At 40.1% G+C, this 21,908-nt stretch overlaps 1 protein-coding gene across 3 annotated transcripts in view; it reads left to right on the forward strand.

Moving 5' to 3' along the window:
• The window catches only part of NELL1 (neural EGFL like 1), an 888,103-nt gene that overhangs the window by 424,553 nt on the left and 441,642 nt on the right, over window positions 1-21,908 (forward strand). For all 3 annotated transcript variants that reach the window (XM_017525920.2, XM_017525921.2, XM_037737557.1), the window contains one exon: window positions 18,219-18,344. In XM_017525920.2, the coding sequence (XP_017381409.1) occupies window positions 18,219-18,344 (126 nt within the window). The remainder of the gene's footprint in view (window positions 1-18,218; window positions 18,345-21,908) is intronic.

Raw genomic sequence — 21,908 nt, forward strand, 5'->3', positions numbered from 1 at the left:
AGCAGGTTAGTTACATCCTAGATTCAATGGAGATACAGGCATTGGGCAAATACAACCATTCCAAATGGGAGAAATTGGCCAAAGCAAAGGGGCTACAGGCTCCGTGGAAGTCTAAAATTCAGCAAGGCAGTCAAATATTAAAATTCCAGCATGATGTCCTTTGATTCCATGTCTCACATCCAGATCATGCTGATGAAAGAGGTGGATTCTCATGGTCTTGGGCAGGTCTGCCACTGTGGCTTTGCAGGGTACAGCCTCCCTCCTGGCTGCTTTCACAGGCTGGCACTGTCTTTTCCAGTCATGTGGTGCAAGCTGTTGGTGGATCTATCATTCTGGGGTCTGGAGGACAGTGGCCCCTCTTCTCACAGCCCCACTAGGCAGTACCCCAGTAGGTACTCTGTGTGGGGGCTCTAACCCCATATTTCCCTTTTGCACTGCCCTAGCAGAGGTTCTTCATGAAACTCCTGCAGCAAACATCTGCATGGGTATCCAGGTGTTTCCATACATATTCTAAAATCTAGGCAGAGTTTTCCAAACCCCAGTTCCTGATTTGTGTGCACTTGCAAGCTCAGCACCATGTAGAAGCTGCCAAGGCTTGAGGCTTGCACCCTCTGAAACCATGGCCCAAACTCTACATTGGCTCCTTTCAGCCATGGCTAGAGCGGGCTAGGATGCAGGTCACCAAGTCTCTAGGCGGCACACAGCACGAGGACCCTGTGCCTGGCCCATGAAACTGTTTCCTTCTAGGCCTTCCAGGCCTTCAGGCCTGTGATGGGAGGGGCTGCTGTGAAGACTTCTGACTTGGAGACATTTTCCCCATTGTCTTGGAAATTAACATTGGCTCCTTATTACTTATGCAAATTTCTGCAGCAGGCTTGAACTTCTCAGAAAACGGGTTTTTCTTTCTATCATATTTTCAGGCTGCAAATTTTCCAAACTTTTATGGTCTGCTTCTCTTATAAAACTGAATGCCTTTGGCAGCACCCAAGTCACTTCTCGAATGCTTTGCTGCTTAGGAATTTCTTCTGCTGGATACCCTAAATCATCTCTGTCAAAGTTCCACAAATCTCTAGGGCAGGGAAAAAATGCTGCCAGTCTCTTTGCTAAAACGTAACAAGGGTAACCTTTGCTCCTGTTCCCAAGAAGTTCCTCATCTTCATCTGAGACCAACTCAGCCTGGACCCTATTGTCCATATTGTTATCAGGATTTTTGTCAAAGCCATTCAACAAGCCTCTAGGAAGTTCCAAACTTTCCCACATTTTCCTGTCTTCTTTTGAGCCTTTCAAACTGTTCCAGCCTCTGCCTGTTACCCAGTTCCAAAGTCGTTTCCACATTTTTGAGTATCTTTTCAGCAGCGTCCCACTCTATTGATACCAGTTTACTGTATTAGTTTGTTTTCATGCTGTTGATAAAGACATACCTGAGACTGAGCAATTTACAAAAGAAAGACGTTTAATTGGACTTACAGTTACACATGGCTGGAGAAGCCTCACAATCATGGCAGAAGGCAATGAGGAGTAAGTCACATCTTTTTGTTTGTTTTTATTTCTTTTTCTTTTTGAGATGGAGTTTTGTTCTTGTTGCCCAGGCTGGAGTTCAATGGCACAATCTCAGTTCACTACAACCTCCACCTCCCGGCTTCAAGCGATTCGTCTGCCTCAGCCTCCTAAATAGCTGGGATTACAGGCACGCACCACCACATGCAGCTACTTTTGTATTTTTAGTAGAAACAGGGTTTCAGCATGTTGGTCAGGCTAGTCTTGAACTCTTGACCTCAGGTAATCCACCTGCCTCTGCCTCCCAAAGTGCTGGAATTACAGGCATGAGCCACCACGCCCAGCCAGTGACATCTTACATGGATGGCAGCAGGTAAAGGGAGAGAGCTTGTGTAAGTGAACTCTTCTTTATAAAACCATCAGATCTCATGAGACTTATTCACTGTCGCAAGAACAGCATGAGAAAGACTTGCCCCCATGATTCAATCGCCTCCCACCTGTCCCTCCCACAATATGGGAGAATTCAAGATGAGATTTGAGTGGGGACATAGCCAAACCATTTTGGTTACCTTTGTCCACTGCAGGATCACTAGGCCTTTTTATGACTTATTGTCTTCTATCCCCAATGCCCAGTTCTATTTTTGTGTGTCCTAGGAACTGATTCTTCTCTCTGCCTGTTCTTTTCCCACCCACTGCATTGTGTTCTTTGGAAACCTTGTTGCATTGTTAAAAACAAAAAATTCACCTATATCCTCATTGAATTCTTCACAGACTGTTCCTCTATCTCTCAGGCTTTTTGAATTCCTCTAGGGATACAGCTCTCCTACAGCTCTCTGAGTGGAGGTTGTATTTTCTCCCAGAAGCAGCATCAACTTTTCCAAAGACAGCTTTGCTGCATCTAGAGTAATTTCTTCCTTCCTCTTACAAAACCCTTTCCCTTTTGAAGCCCCAACCATCTGCTTATAACACCTGTTATCCCTTCTAGTTGCTGTCAGTGACAAATCTCCTGGCCACTCCCCCTCATTTGTTGAGGTATTTGACACCTACTTGCTCAGGTTCTATCTCCATAATAAACTGTACCATCATTCTAGGCAAAAGTCCAGCCTTGAAGATTTCTATTTTGGGGACTATAATTATGTTCACTCCATACTGCTTCCATATGCTCTATTGTTTGTTTGCTTTTCTCTCTTTTTTGATACAAGGTTTCACTTTGTCACCCAGTGGCACAATCATGGCTCTCTATAGCGTCCACCTCCTGTAAGCGATCCTCCCACCTCAGCCTGTCAGGTATCTGGGAATACAGGCACTCACCACTACGCCTGGCTAATTTTTTTTTTTTTTTTTTTTTTTTTTTTTTTGTAGAGATGGGGTTTTGCCATGTTGTCCTGGCTGGTCTTCAACTCCTGGGCTCAAGTAATCCTCCTGGCGTGGCCTCCCAAAGTGCGGGGATTACAGGCATGAGCCACCACCCCGGCCTTCTTTATGCTCTTGACCTTGCCATTGCTTAACTACTGTACTCCTAAAATTATAAACTCAGACTAATCTCCAGGTAGAATCTTTCAGCCCAGAGTTCTCACACTCTCTTACTCCACTCATCGACTCACTGCATGCAGAGTTCTAGGTTCCTTCTACTTGTCCGGCTCGTAACGTAGTCACTGATGCCCTGCTATCAGATATACCCTTCATCCTGCTTTCAGAATAATGTGTTAAAAATGATTGAATTATCATGTCATTTCCTAGCTTAAAAACTTAAATAATTTTATGTTAGTTTATGCACTCATTCAGAGACATACAACAATGAATTAAGCCGTCAAAAAACACTGCTGTTGAATTAAGCCGTCAAAAAACACTGCTGTCGAATAAGCCGTCAAAAAACACAGCTGTCAAATGCACATATCTCATTTGGTTTTTTAAGAGAGAAATAAAAACATTAAAAAAAAAATCTTCCTCCCAATTCCAACAAAATGCTACCCTTATCAGCTTATATTTTCATGTAGAGCATATATCCCCATTGTCCTCAGGATGAAGTCTGTACTCCTAAGCATGACATTCAAGGTCCGCCTGGAACTCGTGCCCCGCATGAGTTCTGGTTCCTAACACCAACTTTCAGTTCTGTGAAGTCACATTCATGGGTGGGGCTCCCTCATGCCCTGTGTCTTTTCTGTGGTAATTATTTTTTCTGGGGATTCTTTTCTTTTCCATTTCTTACCTTCTCCTGTATTCATCTTTTATGATAGCTTGTGTCATGACCTTTCCTAGATAGGATTACTTATCACCTTCTTGTGAGAGCTCCATGCATATTTCCTACAAAGTGTTTTCCATGTGTCAGTGTCCTTTGCTATTACTTCTGTCTCCTCTTGTTAACGATGAGAGGCATGGCCAAATCTGCCTCATGTCTGTAACCTCATCGATCAGCATAGTTCCTGGCCAGCTGAGCTCCTAAAAGCAGGTGAACATCTAAGGGCCTAACTAGGGTTCAGGTAAGCATACTAAACCTCAGAAACTCATAGTGAAAACACCTACCTGGCTCTGTCCTACCCCACCCCAAATAGTAGAGCAGTATTTGGAAAGACCAGTGGAAATTTCCAGGGGGACTTTTTAGAGAGCCCTGATGGTACCACTTTGTTGAAGGTCTTCATGTTGAAGCAGGTGCTCCAGGGTCACAGGTGTGTGGAAGAGGACGCTGTCATTGACTGAACTCTGGTTCATTTTTTTTTCCCTCCAGGTCTTTCCCCCAGTAAAACTTTTTAGATCAGCATTTGATAATAAATATCCCCCAATTACATTGCTACCCTCTTCTCTTGTGTATATGTGAGTATGTGTATTCTAAAGTTCTAACATTTGTTTGTAACTCTTAGGCATGTCTCTGAATTAGACATCAACATATATCTAAAAGGAGTGATCTCAGCATTTTTTAATCTTCAGAAAATTATATTATTATTATATCTTGGGTATTTAAAATTTATTTTTCCAAAAAACTTGGTTCCTTTACCTAATGTAGGACAACAAATTCATCTTTGTTATCAGCCTTTTATTCAAGACTCTTTTATTTTGCCACTTCTAAGGAAGGTTTCTACCCAGAAGGCATAAATTCTGAGTTTTTTTTTAAATTTAGGAGTTTTAACTTCTTTTACAATTTATTTGAAAAAGACATTAAACAAAACACACACACACACACACACACACACACACACACACACACACCCACACCCACCCAAACAGATCAGCTGTCATCTCATGGCATAGTCTGAGGAATAGCAGCTGGGCTCAGGCAGGGAAAAGGAAAAGTTAGTTTGCCTGAGCAGGAGGCAGCAGCCCGGGGTTGTCAGCAGGGAGCAGCGGGACATGGAGGAGGAGAATGCCTCTCTCATCTCATCTGTGAAGGGACAGTCAAGGGGCATCAGCTGGCTCAGTGGATGAGTCAGGGTAAGCACTGATGGGTGGCAACACCAACTTGAGGAGATGCTGGCTTTCCCATAGGCCCCCAGGGCTGGCTAGCAATGCCCAGTAACCTGTCAAGAAAAGCTGCCTTTGAACCAAAAAACTGAGAGGCAGTAGCTTGAGACATGTATTGAGTCCTAAGATATTCTGCAAGGTGTGTTATGTGCATCAGCTAGCTGGATCTTCACAACAACCCTGTGTCCCTCAGATGTGGAAGCTCAAGTTTAGAAATCTTAGGAAACCTCCCCTCAGTAACACTAATAGGTAGAAAAGCTAGCATTTGAACTATTTGTCAATTTTTTTCTTTCCAGCTATGTGACATTCAGCTACTCAGGGGCATGCCTGTTTTCTTCTCTGAGTGAGAAGAATTACAGGCCTAGGATTGGTACCCTTTTTATTTTTCAACAGCTTTACTGTGATGTAATTCACATACTAGGCAATTTACCCATTTAAAGGGTACAAATCAATGGGTTTCAGTATATTACAGTATTTTACAAATTATGCTATAATATATAGAAAATAAAGTTTGCTATTTTAACCTTTTTTTTGTTTGTTTTTTTGAGACAGAGCCTTGCTCTGTTGCCCAGGGTAGCATGCAATGGCGTGATCTTGGCTTACTGCAACCTCCACTTCCCAGGTTCAATGAATTCTTGTGCCTCGCCTCCTAAATAACTATAACTACAGGCACGCACCACCACACCCACCTAATTTTTTGTATTTTTAATAGAGTCAGGGCTTTGCCATGTTGCCCAGGCTGGTCTCGAACTCCTGAGCTCAGGCAATCTTCCTGCCTTGGCCTCTCAAAGGGCTGGAAGTACAGGCGTGAGCCACCATGCCCAGCCTCCATTTTAGCCAATTTAAGTGTATAATTCAGTGGTACTAACTACATTCACAATGTTGCACAACAATCATCACTGTTTTCAAGGCTTTTTCATCACCACGTACAGAAACTCCATGCTTATTAAACATCGACTGTCCATTCTTTTCTCCCTCCAGCTCTTGGAATCTCCTGGCCCCTGGAAACCTTTATGGTGAAGCCACAATAGAAAACAGTTTAGTGGTTCCTCAAAAGCCTAAACATGGAATTACCATATGATCCAACAATTCTATTTGTAGACATATTTTCCAAGTAATTGAAAGCAGGGACTTGAGCAGATACTTGTACACTAGTGTTGCAGCATTACCTTTTCCTGACCCCAGCCACATACAGAGGGCTTGGGCCTCTGCTATACTACAGCAGCTCTGCTTAATTCTATTTTATGTATTGTTCTTCCAAGTTAGGTATTGTTCCAAATAGTGACAGTTTAGCAAAGTACAATGTTTCTTTCTTTTTTTCTTTTTTTTTTTTTGAGACGGAGTTTTGCTCTTGCTACCCAGGCTGGAGTGTAATGGTATGATCTCCACTCATTGCAACCTCTGCCTCCCCTGGTTCAAACAATTCTCCTGCCTCAGCCTCCTCAGTAGCTGGAATTGCAGGTACCTGCCACCACGACCAGCAAATTTTTATATTTTAAGTAGAGAGGGGGTTTCACCATGTTGTCCAGGCTGGTCTCGAACTCTTGACCTCAGGTGAGCCACCCACCTCAGCCTCCCAAAGTGCTGTGATTACAGGTGTGAGCCACCGTGCCTGGTCAAAGTACAATGTTTCTTAACCTTTTTGTTAAAAAATTATTGCTTCCCTAAGGAGTCTTTTAAACGTTTTTGCCTTATCACTGTCTCAAGAAATTTTATTACCACAGATACACTATCTGTCCATGAGCTGTGGCCCTTTGGGGAATCAGGGACCTTTATAATATTTAATATCACCACAATTACCACCACCTCTAGACCCAGTTTTTCACCCCCTAGAGGTAATGCCACTCTAATTGAGAGTGCATGGTATAGAGGTTAAAAGCACCACATTAGGAGCCAGGTCTGCCTGGATTTTTGTCTGGCTCTGCCCCTTACCTGCTGTGTGACTTTAGACTAGTTGTTTAGTCTCTCCATGTCTCAATTTTCTTATGTGTAGACTTGGGATGCTAAAAACAATACCTACTTCAAAGGGTTATTGTGAGAATTAGATGAGTTAATAATATAGGACAGCACCTGGCACTTGCAAAAGTTACAGAAATGTTACCTGTTATTATTTTTAACAGAGTTATTTTAAAAATGACTTAAAATCCATTGGACACTATGGGCACCAGATTCTCTCCTACTTCCTGCTTTTTGGCTGGTGTTTTTCATTCCACCTTTGGATTCTGTTTTCAGTGATAGTATGAATCATTATTAAGCATTTAAAATTGTTTTCTCTTCTCTCCCCATCTATTTATGTTTTGTCGCAATAATCGCATTGCATAGGAGTCTGGACTTAGTAATTTTTAAGAACCAGCTTGAGTACTTTATGGTTTTCATAGTAAGGTCATAGATTTAATGAGATATATACGAATTTGGAATTGGGAATAAGGTTGATTTCAGTTCAAGAAGCGTATTTCATCTAAGGACTCTTTCTACATGGGGAAATACATGAAGAAGTAACTCGTCTTCCTGAGTACATTCAGCTGATCATCTTTCATCATACAGGTGGTGGAAGACAAAATGGTTTTATTGAACCCAGGTTGTGTTCATTAACTACCTGCTCATAGGTCCACAGGCCCCTGTTTGTTTGTGTAATTCAGTCTGGTGTTTAATCACTGGTTAATTTGATGCAGCAGCGAATCAGATCTAAACTGCTGGCACCAAATCATTTATTTTTAAAGGCCTAAAGCTGTTCACTTTATTTTGACTGCTTGAGGAGAGAGGTGAATGAATAATTTGACCAAGTAACTATAGGAAATTGCTATCTAATCAAGAAATGTGAATACTTTTAAAGGGAAAGCCAAGTTTGCCTTGTAGAGGGGAACCATAGAGTAGATGCCAGGGGCTGAAGTTCCCTTCCTGCTGGTTAACCTCTTGTACCTCCATAAGATGAAAATGTTAATAACATCTACCTCTGCCGTACTTGTAAAGATGAAATGAATTGGTATATGCAAAATGCTTAAAACTATGCTTGGCATAAAGTAGTGATTAATAAATGGTACCTATTATTGTATAAAAAGGTATAACCAGAGATAAAGAAGACATAGACAGCTTTGCTAGTGGTATTGCACTTTCATATATCCTGTTTACTCTTGACTGAATTTATCTTTGCAAAACAAAAGAGTAGCTAGCTAATGGAATCAAAGAGATAAGGAAAGACCATCAATATTTTACGAAGGCTTCTTTCTTGCATTTTCAAGATTCAGAACAAATATTATTTTCTGGGTGATTCCTTCCCCAGTCTGTTTCAATGGAATTAGCCTCTCCTTTCTCTCGTAGAAATGTCATTGTTTGTACAGAGTTCATGTTCTTGTGATTGCCTCTCTGCTGGATTGGCACAGGTTCTGTGAAGGCAGATACCATATCCCACTGACATTTGGAAGCTTTACTGCCTATAGCATTCAATAGTTGTTCACTATTTTTTGAATTTCCTTTTCCAGTTTCAGGGAAGCCAAAAGACCATTGTAGCTTTTACATTGCTAGGGTGTTCTTTGATTAGTCCAGTGGACTCACAAGTCATGAGGAAACTTTGGACCTTTTCGGAAGCACTCACTGGATTTGTTGGTATTATCAGCTGAAGCAGAGTTCAGGCCCTGACAGATTCAGGTAGGCTGAGGCACAGCCTGAGGCCAAGACTGAATTAATCACCCTTCACTCAGTGTGTTTCTTTCCTTGCAGACATTTAACATCAGTTTTGTGGACACACTCAAAAGTCAGAAATACCATGCTGGGAAGAAAGTCATGGGGTGTTGTCTTCTGATGCCTTTCCAGTACCGGCTAGAAATTGGTATGCTGTGATTCCCAGGGGCACAAAAAGATGTGTTACTTTATGACAGTGTTTGATTCCAAAATTAAGTCCAGCAAGGGGAAATAAAAATTACTTAGCATAAATTCCCAAGTATTTAACATAGCTACATGTGGAAAATACCTGAAAAATGTCAGCAATCCAACAATCCAATTTGTATTTCAGGGCGTATGTAACCTTGTTGAAGAAGACATCTTTACCAAACATGGAATGACCAAAAGGTCATTTGAATTCTTAATCTGAAAATATTTGATCTGGTGATCAACATGTTAGAAGATAATGTTAAAATTCATTTCACCAGGCACCTGAGAAGCATAAAACGTCATGTTATCATTATTAGTCAGCTTAGGCTGCCATAACAAAATACCACAGACCAGATGGCTTGCACAACAAATAATACTTTCTCACGGCTCTGGAGGCTGTTAGTCTGGGTGCCAGCATGGTCAGGGTCTAGTGAATGCTCTCTTTCTGTCTTGCCTTTTCCTTGTGTCTTCAGAGACAGTGCATATATGGCTGTTTTTATAAGGGCATTAATCTCATCATGAAGGCCCCAACCTCATGACCTCATCTAACCCTAATTATCTCCTAAGGGCACCATCTTTAAATACCAACATGTTGTGGGGTAGGGCTTCAACATATGAATTTTTGAGGGGGACACAATTCAGTTCATAGCAGTTATTTAGGTATCTCTCTAGATTGTCTTACTGAAGCGACATCCTTGTCTGGGGTAAATACCAGAGGTTTGTTGCCTCATGCCAAAGAAATCAAGGATACAGACACATGTGGAGTGAGGTTAAGAGCAGAGGTTTAATAGACAAAGGAAAGAGAAAAGAGACATAGCCGTCTCACCTGCAGAGAGAGAGAGGGGGGCACCGGAGTGGGACTTTCTGCCCACAGCCAAGTGCACAGGGTTTTATAGACAGGCTTGAGAAGATGGTGTCTGATTTACATAGGGCCGAAAGATTGGTTGCACCAGGTGTGAAGTTTACATAGCACTGAAGGAAACTGACCACCCCACCCTAATCTTTTATTATGCAAATGGAGTCTCTACTTGGCCGGGCCTGTTGCCTTCTCCCTACTGTGCTGGTGGTTGACAAGGAAAGGAGAAGGTGGAGCCCATTGTTTTGGACTTGCCTAGGTCCCAGGTAGCCTTTTCCTATTGGCACATCTGCCTGCATTCATCGGTGCAAGCTTCCAGCTTGGTTATCTGTGTCTGCAGCTCAGTTTTATGGGCTGCTCTTTGTTAAAAAAGAAATCAATTCTGGGGTTGCTTTTCATTAAAAGGAAAATCTTACCAAGGACTTTCTTACCCCCACTGTCTGCCTAAATAATTTCTTCTTAACTCCTATATCATTACCCGCTCCCCTTCCCTTCCCTCCCCTCTTCACCCCTCTCCTCCCCTTCTCTCCTGTTCTCTTTATTCTTTCCCTTCCTTCCCTTCCTCCTTCCCTCATTCCCTCCCTCGCTTCCTCCCATTTTTCTTCCCTCCCTCCCTCCCTTCTTTCCTCCCTTCCTTTTTCCCTTCCTCCCTCCCTCCCTCCCTCCCTTCCTCCCTCCCTCCCTTCCTCCCTCTCTCTATTCCTTTCATCTTTCTCCTGTCTCTCTGTCTCTGTCTCTCCTCCCCCCCCACCTCTTGGCCCACTATTGCTCCTTGTGATAACATACATTAGGGTACAGACCTCCATGAGTTAAATTTGATAGATAGCTATGTTTTGCTTGGTTCTTTCTTCCCTCCCTCCCTCCCTTCTTTCCCCCCTCTCTCTCTTTTTCCTCCCTGTCTTCCTCCCTCCTTCGCTTCCTCCCTCTCTTTCTTCCTTTCATCTTTCTTTTCTCTGTGTCTCTCTTTCTCTCCCCTCTTGGCCCACTAATGCTCCTTGTGATAACATACTTTAAGGCACAGACCTCCATGAGTTAAATTTTATAGCTATGTTTTGCTTGGTTCAAAATGTTTGGAGAAAAAGATGAAGCCAATATTTAAAAAATAATACTCGGATTTTCACTTCTCTAAAAAGATCAGAGACCTAGCTCACAATTCCTGAGAGGCAATACAGACCGTGGAGTTGTGCTGCCTGAACTCCTATCCTGGCATTCCAGTCCTAGTTATGTTACCTTAGACAGTTTACTGCATGTTTCTATCCTCTAATTCGTCATCTGTAACATGAGGATGGTCCTCATATGCACCTCATAGAGTGTGAATATTAAATGAGTTAATCCATGTAAAGCACTTAAAACTGCCTGGTACCTAGAAAGTACTATGTACCAGTTGCAAGCTGGTACCGGTGAAAGCTTCCAGTTTGCATATCTGTGTCTGCAGTTCAGTTTTACAGGCTGCACTTATTGTTTCTTATCATACATTCCTGGCAATGTTTGACTAGAGCTCCAGTTTTCTACAGTCTACACTTTTCCTGTTGTTTTTCTACCACTGGGGTTAAGTGTCACTTTTTATTGCCTTGGCCTTACACTGTGTTTTCTTCTCTTATAAGAGAGATTCATTTCTTTGTTCTTGGAGTAGAAAAATGAGAAGGAGGAAGAAGAAGGAGAGAGAGACAGAGAGAGAGAGAGAGAGAGAGAGAGAGAGGCTTTATGTGTTAAAAAAAATAAAGACTTGATTTCTTTGTGGAAGGGACGTGGTTTGCATGTATATTTTTTATCTGACTTCTGTAGGTATTTGATTTATATTCCTAGGTTCTATAGGCATTTGATTTTCTTCCCTTGATTTAGAGACGACACTGTAATTATAGAAAAAATGTGGAACATTGGATAAAGTACTAATTTCAGAATTAGAAGACTTTGATTCTGTTTTCAGTGCAATGATTATTGGTGTTCCTTTGGGCAAGTTGGAAATTCTCTCTGGGTCTTTATCATCTACAAAAGGGAAGAATAATTTACATCTTGTCTGCCTCAATGTTTTTATTATTTTTTTAATTTAAAAGGATTTTTTAGAGCTGTTCTAGGCTGATAGCAAAACTGAAAGCACAGAGATTGCCCATTTACTACCTACTGTTATCCATTATCAGTATATCTCACCTGAGTGGAACATTTGTTACAATTGGTGAATCTACACTGATATATTATAATTATACAAAGTCCATAATAGATATTTAGGGTTCACTCTTGGTGTTGTATATTTTATGGGTTTGGACAAATATATAATAACCTGAATCCACCATTATAATATCATATAGAGTATTTTCACTGCCCTAAAACCTCACTGGAGTTATAAGTTCAAATCAGAGATACATAGGCCCAGTTAAAAAAAAAAAATTCAGCATGACACAAAGAGAAAGTAATGATAGTTCTAATATACCAACCAATTGGCCAATGCCACTGTGTTTTTATAGTTCATGGATCTCTGCAAAGTCAGAAGGTTCAAGTCTGATAAAATTGCTCTGCAAGTTATCTTACCAATCCGTGAAGAACTTGCCAAGAGCTGTACTTTTGTGTGGGTATCTGCTTTCTCATTCTAGTCGCTCTTAGTTTTCAGGGGAGATGTCAACACAGTTGACACAGCTATCAAGAAACAGTGTGGGGGCTCAGGTCATCTAAATAGTATTTTCCAAGACCTATATCTTGGGAATGGCATCTGGAACATCTGTAAGCTCCTCTTGCAAAGAGAGGGAGTGGCCCAAGAGAAGCTGCTCCAGAAGCAGGCTTTTGTATGTGGACAAAATACCTGAATGTGCCAAGAACTTTAGAATCAATGGGTGGCAAAATTATTTCTTGTCCAATTCCCTGAATTTATAGAGAGGAAAAATCAAGGTCTTGAGAAGAAAAGTGTTACTTGCCTGGCACCCCAGTTAGCTAGATAAAAAAGCAAGAATAGAATTTGACTTTTGACTGTGGATTCAGTGTTCTTGATTCAGTAGTTAGCATGGAACAAGTATCCCTTTTGGAGTCATAAGAACCTTGGTTAAAATTTTAGGTACTCTACATGTAGCATCTGATGTCAGCCCATGGGATGGTTAGGAGTAATGAAACACAGGGAGTGGGGCATGCCTTTTTCCCTCCTGGGTATATCCCTCCCTGGGTTCTTTTTCTAGGAAATCTTTATGGAACAAGCCTGAGTAGATCATGTCATTTTATTAAGAGAATTCTTTGTATATGCTTCTATTGACTACCTAGGCCCTGCACTCTAATTTAGTGATGATGATGCCAGATTTCAGTCTGTGTTTGTTCTGAACTCTTATGCAGATGGAGCCTGGTGATATGTGAGGAATCATTATGCCACATCAAGTTTCATTTTAAAGTCCATAAGTATATCTTTTAAAACAAAAATGAACTATTTCACCATCCAGGGGAGGGATATAAATCATGTATTTTTATTACCTCAAAAGACCACCAGAAAATGAACTCTAATATTTCAAAAGCGACAAGCAATTTATATGAATGAATCACAATTTAAGCCCCATTATACTCAAGATGATATATGCTGTACTGGGGTTTATAGATGTTTCTCTAACAATACTTAATAATAAAAAAACTTCTTTTTACTACTAATTCCATAGTCTCAAGCTATATCAGTAGAGGCTGTTTCAATCTGTGAGTTCCAGCTGGGAGCAAAATCCTTCTGCCGGTTTGGGGGCCTTGGGTTACTGGAGTCTAAAGTGTGAAAGTATAAGGATTTGATTTAAAAGATCCAAGGAAGCAGCAATGCAAGGGCCAGAAGTGCCATTTTAACAGAGAAAGTAATGCCAGAACAAATGTCATGAATGGCCTTGCACACGGATATAGAACTTAGAGATCCATTTGTTTCCAAATACATCATGATGTATCTGACATAATCATAGTCATAAACATCAGATACAGCTAACATAATCATAGCATCAAAATGTTATTCAGCACTAAAACTGGCACGGTGAGAACAATGACAACTTGGTGGTCATATTGTTTGGATTCAGACCCAGGTTTCTGTGCTTACTGATTTTTTACTTTGACAAGTGAAGTGAGTGACCTGATATCGCTGAGCCTCAGTTTCATGGCATGGAGATACCTACTTATGAGTAGTCAAGATAAATGGAATGATGAGATGCTCCATATAAAGTACCTAGCATAGTGTCTGATACCTAAAACAACAGCAGATATTTATTGGGTATTTACCAATTGCCAGGGGCTGTTCCTAGTTTTCTTTTATAAGGTATGTACCATCTCAGAATACTGGTATCAGCCTGTGCCTAACAATGTGCTTTTAAAATAATTCATCCTTCCGGTAAATGTTGGGTTAACAGTAGTTCTTCCTAGCAAAGCTTTCTGGACTGATTCAGATTTTTAGCATGAGCCTGGATTTGTGTATGTTCAACTTCTGCTCTGAGATTTAGCCTCAGGCTTAGCCTTTTCTTGTCTCCTGGCTTTTGGATGAATATGACCATTGCTCAAGATTATCTGCTTCAAGCAGAGCACTTTCACCACCTGGGCAAAGGTCAGACTGCATTTCAAGCCTGTGGTTAGCATTCTCATTGCTTTGGTCCAACTCAATTTCTCTCTTTAAATGTCAGTTCATTCTTTCATTAGGTAGTTATGATTTCTGTTTTGTAATTATTCAATACCTTTCAGAGCCTTTTTTCTGTGAACAAAAAGCAGCATTTGTCCTAGCCTCATTTATAAAAATCTCAATTGTTTGCTCTTTCTGAAGATTGTTTTCTCAGGATAACCCAGCTCTGTATAGATGTTAATTCTTTTTTGACTCTGTTTATAATCATATAATCAGATTTGCTTTTGAAACACCCTGAAATCCTATTGAAACTGTCTTCTGGGTTGTGTGTTTCCCTGAGAATGGAGAGGCAATCTTTGGGCTAACGTGTTCCATCCCCTGTCCCCATCCCAAAACCATAGGAGTTGCCAGTTCCTTCCTTTCTTTTATCTTTTTGTCTCAAGAGGCTCAGCTGGATTACTCCACTTCACTTTCCCTCTCCTGTCCCCACCATTTTTACCACAAGGTAGCTTTTATATCTGGTGGTTACGTGACGAAGAATAAGCAACAAAGGCAAGATTGTGACAGTTTAATTTTCTGGCACATTTGTCAACTTTTCATCTTTATTTTCAGTGCTTTTTCTGGACTAGTACCAGGAAATTATTAGATATGCAAGAGCTGAAATTAATAATGGTATAAAGTGAAAACAATCTATTCACAAACACATCAGCAGAGCAGCAGGGATGTGTGGGCATGGGGTCTTGATAACATGTAGTGAGCAAGGATTGGATTGAATCCATGTGACTATTTCTCACTGGGGCTTTGTAACCATCCCTTGTCTGGTTTTTGAAAATATTTTTATTCAGGGCCTTGGAATCTTATGAAACAAGGAAATAGCTTGGCTGGTTTGATTCAAAATAAGCTTGTTATAGCCAAGTAACTCCCTAAAATCTAGATGAGGCAGAGGCCTCTCAGCAGCTTGGTGATGGCCTAAGGGAAATGAGCTAGGAGGTTTCTCTGGGAGGTATTGACAAGGGTCCATGGCAAGGAAACATTCATTGCACTCAGCAGGCTGGTTGGCAGCTGTGGCCCATGGGCCAAAGATTGAATTGCCTCTAAGGCAAGTCCTGACTAGTTTCTCATCTTAAAGGATGGCTAGGCGTCCCAGCAGAGTGAGATGGAATTCAGTGTGGCTGTATCTCTGTGAGTAAAATACCAGCATGATTTAGCCTTCAGCGTGCCCTGCTCTAATCAATTCTCTTCACTACAGCCAGAGTAATATTTTAGAAACAGAGAAATTGAATTGTGTTACTACTCTGATGAAAGTCTGAGCTCCTTCACATGGCCTACAAGGCCTGGCAGGATCTAAAACTGGTAATATTTTATGAGCAGCACACTAATGTCCATACAGGATCTGGCCGAAGCTTATTTTTCCAGTTTCATTTCAAATAGGCAAAGATCCTTTTTGTAACTAAGTCTTCTCAAATGTTCTTATCTGTCTGGTAGGTTATTTCTCTTTCCTTGGCCTGTTTCACTTGTTTCATGTCTCAGATAAAGCATCACTACCATAGAAAATCCTTCTCTGACTCTCTCAGAGTAGGTCAAATTCCCCTTGTTGAAATGTCTCACATCCTTGGTAGAAGGTGTTACACATTTCCCTCAGTGTCTTGCCAGTCTGTGAGGCCTATGTGGCATTTTGTTCATCACTCCACCTCTGGGCTTAGTAGAAGGCTAACGAAGGTTCTTTGAGTGTACACGACGAAATAATTCTTTCCTTTTCTGACTTGACAAAAACTTTAGCCTCTATAGTTTCCCTACATTCATTCCCTACCTGATGAATCCTTGTTCATCTTTCAAGATGAAGCTTAATGATATCCTTTTTTGAGATAACTTTTATAGTCATTCTCTGCACCAGTCAAAGAAGGCATGGTGGCTAAAGTCAAAAAAGGCATATTTCTAACTCATGCAATATGTATGTGGTGCTTCCCTCATGGCTTGCTCCTCACTTGGGGGCTCAGGCTGAAAGAGTCTCCATGTCTTTGCTTCCGTGAGTTACAAGGCAGAGACAATCAAATGTGGTAAGCTGAATGATAGCTGTTAATCTTTCCACTTAGAAGTGATATGCTTCCACTCAGATTTCATGCTCACTCATGAGATTAATTTAAACCATGCATAAATTTGAAAAGAATGGGGAAATATAATTGTGCAGTGTGCCCAGAGAGAGGAAAACTCATAATATTTTATGAACAACACACTAATGTCAAGCAGCCCTCTCTAATACCTGGCTTCTCTTCTTGTTCCCAACCTCTCACTTGCTATATCTATTCCCCCTACACTGGCCTTTCATAGTTCTTCCAAAGACCTTATAAGCAACAATAACTAAATCACTTCCAAAATCTTAATGTCATCACACTACTCTATGACTCCTTCTTTTAGTTTTCCATCTCTTGCATTCCAGTAGTCTGACTGTAATAATTCCTTGCCTTCATCAGGATTCTTGGTGCAAGTTGAGTTCCCCAGGAAGCAACCTCTCAGATGATGATTGGCCTGCAGGAAGTTGATTGCCTGACTTATTTCACTAATTTCTGGTGTTCTGTTCTTATTTCATAGTTATGGAAGTCTTGCTCACTGTGGGTCTCCTTCTCAGACTTCAATGACCTCAAAATAACTTTTATTTATAGACTGTCAGACCTTTAACCCTGAAAAGAATCTGATGTTATTTCAATGTATTTTATTAGGAATTATATCAACTTATTTTTTTTGAAAATAAATAGATTAATGAGTTTCCTAGTGACTCAATGTAGCCAATTTTAACCTCAGTTTTTGTATAGTAATAACATTTAAAGCTTCAGTGATTATTGTAATAGAAATACTGTACTTGACCAATCACTCTTTTCAAGGTGCTTTCATGAAGTAAATAATAGTAAATAACTTCTAAGTTCAAATCCCAGGTCTAGCTTGTTCTAACAGGATGACTTGTGCCAGATATTTAAATTCTCTAAACCTCTGTTTTCTAGACTGTAAAATGGGAGTAGTGTTTGTATTTTGGTCATGGGATTGCATATGGATTAAATTAGATAATGTCTTTACAAATACAAAACACGGGTTTCAGAATTGACTCTTGGGACAAAATGATGTTGATACTGGGACCCAGAGTAGTTGAATGCAAGTTATAGGCTATTAGCCATCAGAACTGGAACTAGAGCTCATATTTTCTATCTTGGATTCCCATGATGTACTCATGTTCTCTCTCTAACTATCACACACAAGCAGTCTGAGTAAAAGGAACATAAATCTATTTTTGAAAACAATATCCAGAAAGGCTAAATTCTGTGCTTAAGGTTGTAGGCTATTTTAATCCCCATCATGAACTTTTATGAGAAAGCAGGTGATGCTCTGAACTCCATCCCAAAGAGAACAAGATCTTTTGTTGAATTAGTCCATTATTCTATCACATAGAGAAGAGCCCCAGGTCAAAAGATGAGAGACATTAATTTGTATCAGGCAACAGTGGCTGTCCATGTTCATAGTACAACATGGGAGAAACTAGCTGTACCATCATTTTTTAGCAGATGGGTTGAAGTATGTCTTAGTAAGACATACAAGCAGAGGGACTAGATTCCCTTGATTCCTCTGATAAAAGCTACACCATGTACTGTGGACACTTAATAAATAGTCATTAGTATCAACTTAGTGGACACAGAATTCCTTGAATTTGTGCATTTAAAAAGAGTATTCTCCTTGGGAAGAAACTAACAGTTGTAAATTCAGTCTTCATACTTCTTAGGTTCTTACCTGTGTGTCTCACCATGCATCATTCTAAAAACACTTTCAGCTCAGGATAGGATCTAATGCACCCAGATGAATTTTCACTTAAGGTTTTGTATTTAATGCGTGTTCCTTTTCCTCTTGGCTTCAACGGACATTCACCTTTTGTAATTTATCTGCAATATGATTACACTCTTGTTCCATTATTTTACTAATCATGATCTTTTGTCTTTTTTGTTCCTTCAGATATTGATGAGTGTGCAGCTAAGATGCATTACTGTCATGCCAATACTGTGTGTGTCAACCTTCCTGGGTTATATCGCTGTGACTGTATCCCAGGATACATTCGTGTGGATGACTTCTCTTGCACAGGTGAGCCTTAAGAAGCAGTACTGTTTTTCTAATTCATCCATTCTCTGCATTATATCTGCGATGTTACATTTAATTTCTAGTGCACAAAATACTATTTTCACCTAAGTAGTTCTCTCTTTATTCTTTTGACCTCACCTTTTGAGAAAAAAGCAATAATAAAAAAATTATCTGCATAATTGATTTCCACTCCCAATATTTCTGCCTGTGTGTGTGTACTTGCATACAACTATGTGTGATTTGAAACTAGAGTCCCAGTTGCCTGTAGTAACACAGAAGGAATTAGAGATACTGGTTCTAAAAATAGAAAGTGTCAATTATTTTCATTTCATCGTGATGAGATGTTTTTGTAGATAAGAAAATGTACTTTGTTCCCATTGGGAAAGACAAGGATTACATTTAAAGAGGTGACAGGGAGTACTTGGTGGTCAAAGATGAGGTATATGGGAGCCAGTCAAAACTATATTTAATGAATATATGCTTATTGTCTGTGTCCCATCTCTTCTTCCTATAACCCTTAGCACTAAAGTGGTCACTGACTGTCTCAGAGTAGTGCTAGTTTTATGGGGCATTTGGTTTGGCTTTCCAGTATATTTTCAATCATGTGCATACAGATATGAACAGTAAATTGGATATGGATGGTAAAAGATTCCAGGTCTTCTTTCTCTTAGACAAAATGTGTTTAAATACCAAATCTGCAAATTGTAATAGAAGGGTCCCTTAAACCTAAGATTTCAATCATGTTGTAAATCTTCCTGACGCCTGCATCTTTCTCTTTGTTCCAGCCACATTGGCATATAAAAACTGGATTTTTTACTCAGAATATAATAGTGCAATTTTTTAACGTACTGTTTTTTTCTGAATGACCTTTTTAGATGTGCAAAAAGTTGCAAAAGTTAAGGGCACATGTTTATATGTCCAAATTTCTTTGCAAGTGATGTATATTTATAAGTTACCATTCTTTGGGTGAAGGGCTGGAGAGTTCAGATTGATGCAGGTTTCTGAAGACCACATAAGGTCAAATCTCATTAATCTATCATTTATATATTAAAATTAATATTTCTAGAAAAAGAAGAGAGAGACTGCATAAATATAGTGTGCTAGGATTTTAATGTTTTAAAGGATCAAAACTTTTTGGACCAGTAAACACTTTCTAAAAAGCTGTGAAGTTGCAGGGTCTATCACTCTGTTCTTTTTTTTTTTTTTTTTAGGTTCTGGGGTACATGTGAAGATCATGCAGGATTGTTGAATAGGTACATAAATGGCAAGGTGGTTTGCTGCCTTCATCCCCCTCCATCACCTACATCTGGTTTTTCTCCCCTCATTATCCCTCCCCACCCTTACCACCCCCGCTGTCCCTCCCCAGCCCCCTACTGACCGCAGTGTGTGATGCTCCCCTCCCTGTGTCCACGTGTTCTAATTGTTCAACACCCATCTTATGAGTGATAACATATGGTGTTTGGTTTTCTGTTCTTGTATCAGTTTGCTGAGAATGATGGTTTCCAGATTCATTCATGTCCCTATGAAGGACATGAACTCATCGTTTTTTATGGCTGCATAGTATTCCATGGTTGTATAAGTGCCACATTTTCTTTATCTAGTCTATCTATGATGGACTTTTGGGTTGGTTCCAGGTCTTTGCTACTGCAAACAGTGCCTCAGTGAACATAAGTGTGCATGTGTCTTTATAACAGAACAATTTATAATTCTCTGGATATATACCCAGTAACGGAATTGCTGGGTCAAATGGTATTTCTATATCTAGGTCCTTGAGGAATTGCCACACTGTCTTCCACAATGGTTGAACTGATTTACACTCCCACCAACAGTATAAAAGGGTTCCTGTTTCTCCACATCCTCTCTAGCATCTGTTGTCTCCAGATTTTTTAATGATTGCCATTCTAACTGGCATGAGATGGTATCTCAATGTGGTTTTGATTTGCATTTCTCTAATGACCAGTGATGGTGAGCATTTTTTCATATGTTTGTTGGCCTCATTGATGTCTTTTGTAAAGTGTCTGTTCATATACTTTGCTCACTTTTAAATGGTTTTTTTTTTTTTTTTTCTTGTAAATCTGTTTTAGTTCTTTGTAGATTCTGGATATTACCCCTTTGTCAGTTGGGTAGATTGCAAAACTTTTTTCCCATTCTTTTGGTTGCTGGTTCACTCTAATGATTGTTTCTTTCTCTGTACAGAAGCTCTGGAGTTTAATTAGATCCCATTTGTCTATTTTGGCTTTTGTTGCCAATGCTTTTGGTGTTTTAGCCATGAAGTCCTTGCCTATGCCTATGTCCTGAATGGTTTTGCTTAGGTTTTGTTCTAGAGTTTTTATGGTGTTAGGTCTTATGTTTAGACCTTTAATTCTTAATAGTAAATACAGCTCTTAACTTCTTTTAACACTTAGAAGAAGCCAGTGGATATTCTTCTAACCCAAGAGCACCACTTACGTAACTCAATAAACATTAATTAAGGCTGTGTGGAAAACCTTGTTTGAAATTCTGTCAGAACGTTTGCCTCTGCTCAGGTTTCCTCACTGAGGAAAAAAGTCAAGAGCTGGCACTTGTTGAATGCCTTAATAGGATAGGTGCTGTGTCTGGTGGTTTATATATGGAACAAGATGGAAAATGTATTATCTAAAGAACTGGCTCCAGAATTACTTTTAGAAAGGGAACTATGTGATTTGTAATAAAAGTTAAGGGTGTAGGTATCAGTGGGCACCCAAGTGCCTTTCTTTCCACTACAAAGAAAAGAGTAAATAGATCTCCAATAAAAATCTACATATCACACACACACGCACGCGCGCGCGCACACACACACACACACAGAGTTTTTATTTGTGCGTGTATGTGCCTAAGAGGAAACACAGAAGATAGAACAAAAGAGAGGAAGAAAGGAGGGGTGAGGAACCAGTCAGACAGCAGAAGTCTGGGTGCTATGGAGGACAATGGGCTGGTGAAAACCATGTGATTGTATGGCTGATTTTTAAGAGAAGGAATATTTTATGTGAGTTTTTTTTTTTAATTGTTTTGGTGTACAGTATGCTATGTGAGTTTCCCTCATTACCCTCAAATCTTCAATAAAGTCTTTCCCCCTGAATACCTCATAAGAATCGCCTTCCCTCCACTGTTAGAATGTAAGCTAATATAGTGGACAACAGAAAGGATCCAAGTACGTAAAAGGTGTGGGGACCACAGAGGTCACCATTACTGAGTGACAATTGTTATAGTTCTTTCTGCTGCCCTCACCAACATACACTTACTAATACACTCACACATCTCTATCATCTCTGCCTCCTCCCAGATATTTCAGAAATCTTGGTTAGGACTGTGGACTTTCATAGGTCATAAAATAGGTAAGATTTTTTTTCTTTAAAAAGACTTTCTTTGATCCCAGATTTCTTTCAACCTGCTGCCCTATTTTTCTGCTTTTCCTCAAAACAAAACTGTCTGCAGATATTGTCCTCACCTCACGTTTACTCAGTTCGCACATCCTCTTTACCTCTCTCCAGGCAGACTTCCATACTCACCATTCCGCAGAGGTTACATTTATCAAGGTCTTCCATGAAC

This window comes from Cebus imitator, unplaced genomic scaffold (genome assembly GCF_001604975.1).
Source record: "Cebus imitator isolate Cc_AM_T3 unplaced genomic scaffold, Cebus_imitator-1.0 Scaffold39, whole genome shotgun sequence".
Taxonomy (NCBI): domain Eukaryota; kingdom Metazoa; phylum Chordata; class Mammalia; order Primates; family Cebidae; genus Cebus; species Cebus imitator.